The sequence below is a fragment of the Aplysia californica genome, unplaced genomic scaffold (assembly GCF_000002075.1).
Source record: "Aplysia californica isolate F4 #8 unplaced genomic scaffold, AplCal3.0 scaffold00228, whole genome shotgun sequence".
Lineage (NCBI taxonomy): Eukaryota > Metazoa > Mollusca > Gastropoda > Aplysiida > Aplysiidae > Aplysia > Aplysia californica.
Genome location: NW_004797498.1, coordinates 410,529 through 412,672, shown reverse-complemented (window position 1 = coordinate 412,672; position 2,144 = coordinate 410,529). Strand labels below are relative to the sequence as shown.

Below are 2,144 nucleotides of genomic sequence, written 5' to 3'. Positions count from 1 at the left end.
ATGATGATGATGATGATGATGATGATGATGATGATGATGATGATGATGATGATTTGAAATTAGTCATGATGATGATGATGATGGCATACACAACAAGGACGACAACGGCAAAAACGACGACGACAACAACAGCAGCAACGACGACACCACCATGACACGTACGTCGACAGTGGTCAGATTGACCGTGGACATAAAGTCGATGTACGCCAGTTCCCAGGCCAGCGACAGTCTCTCCAACTTCTCGGTGTCGGTGCGCAGGGGGAAGGCCATCTTGTAGGAACCAGCAGCCTGTAGGATTCCGTCGCGTGACACGTTGACGTCACTAAAGTAGAGCTGAAGATCCATAGCCTCGATCCCAGACCACACCGGAAACGTCACTGCGTTCATTGACAGCATGCCTCTGGTAATGATAAAGAAGAAGATTTAAAATGGAATCTATGACAAACTAGTGTATTCCTTTGTACAGTTGGTCACCCCCTTTTTTTCTCATCAAAAACATGAACGCGAATTGGGTTTGTTTTACACATCCAGTTTTGCCTTCTTTTTACAAATTTTTAATTTCCTCACATGGGAATCGAACTCGTGTAGGACAAAAAGGGTCCTTACCAGGCTTATTATAGTGGAATATTCTATTTACATTTATACTGTAGGACGACGAACTAGCTCTTTGTTTAATATGGAGAACGTGGGTGGTTGGCGGGTGTTCTGATATGGTTTGCTCCTTCTTTTCTATCAAACCTCTATCATCCTTTAAATCTCTCCTCCTTCTTTTTTATGTTTGTTACTCTCTGATAAAACCTTTATTCCTCGGCACGTATGTGACCTAATTGTGTTGCAAGTGCGTTAAAACTCTCACAAAACTGAAAACAAGACTGGTGAAGAACCGGCGCCTGTAGTGTAACGGTTTTATATGCTCTTTGATTCTCCCAAAAGATGTCATGTGGATTCCGAACTGGAGAAAACAGTATATCTTATTCAGTAACTTTGTCTTTCTTTTGGTTTGTTTGTTGTTGTTTTGTTTTTGTTTTTTTGTTTGTCATATGAGCACCCCTTTAGCAACCCTCCTCTTCACCATCTAGCTTTGTCAATCTGGCGTCTTAACACTTCTAAACATTTTTTCAAACCATATGGGCAAGGGAGACAAAGAGAGAGTAAAAGAGACGAATATATTGAATAGTTTCAACATTTATCGTCCCAGAAATATAACATTAACCTAAAGATAAGATAAGAGAAAAGATAAGATAGTACTTTATTATCCCAGAGGGATTTTTTTATTGGCTGTACAGGACCGTAAAAACAGATGCAGTGCGTAACAAATTTAAATTATATATTACTCTCTTTAAAATTCAACATGAAAGAAAAGAGAAGTGAAGCTGACAAAATGTACATATCACATCAGATGCATCATTCAACCACATGCGGGAATTTAATTACAAGACCTAAAGAGCAATACACATCTACTCTTATTCTGATAATAGCCTTATGCTTGATGGTAAAAAAAAAACTCCTTATATATTTTTTTTCTTTGTTTTTAGAGGTGCGTATCTGATGCTGCGTAATCTGACAATGTGCATGTAAAGGGGGTGTGGTGGGTCGTTTATTATGCTTTTTATCTTTTTTAAACTTGTGGTGTTATACATTTCATCAATTCTAGAAAAATCATATCCAGAAATCTTGCTGGCTTTCTTAATGGTTCTGTCAAATTTTTCTTTATCTTTTACCCAACAATTCCCAGCCCTGCAGCAAATACAAAATAATAGCACGTTTTCAATCATAGAATGGTATATAAGGGACATAAACTTATTATCAACTCGGAAACTTTTTAATTTCCTTAAAAGAAACATTCTTTGATTTACTTTTTTATGCACAAGAGCAGCGTGGGGACGCCAGTCAAGTTTGTTATCAATTGTTACACCAAGAGCTTAGCACCTCCACTTCCTCATCTTTGATAAGTAGTGGTTGCAATTGGTCTTTTTTTACTCTAAAAGTCTATTATTAATTCCTTTGTCTTTTTTACATTTAGTAAAAGGAAGTGGTTATCACACCAATTTGTAAATACATTTACAGCGTCCTTGTATTCATTCTCATTTGTTGATATAAGGCCTTGTAGAGAGGAATCATCCGCAAATTTTATTAAAAGGGAA

At 37.2% G+C, this 2,144-nt stretch overlaps 1 protein-coding gene across 1 annotated transcript in view; it reads right to left on the bottom strand.

Annotated features, from left to right (window-relative positions):
- LOC101859413 (patched domain-containing protein 3) overlaps positions 1–2,144 on the bottom strand; it is a gene marked incomplete in the record, with an annotated part of 35,241 nt that overhangs the window by 20,433 nt on the left and 12,664 nt on the right. The window contains 1 exon segment of the mRNA XM_013083382.1: positions 163–400. Coding sequence (XP_012938836.1) covers positions 163–400 — 238 coding nt within the window.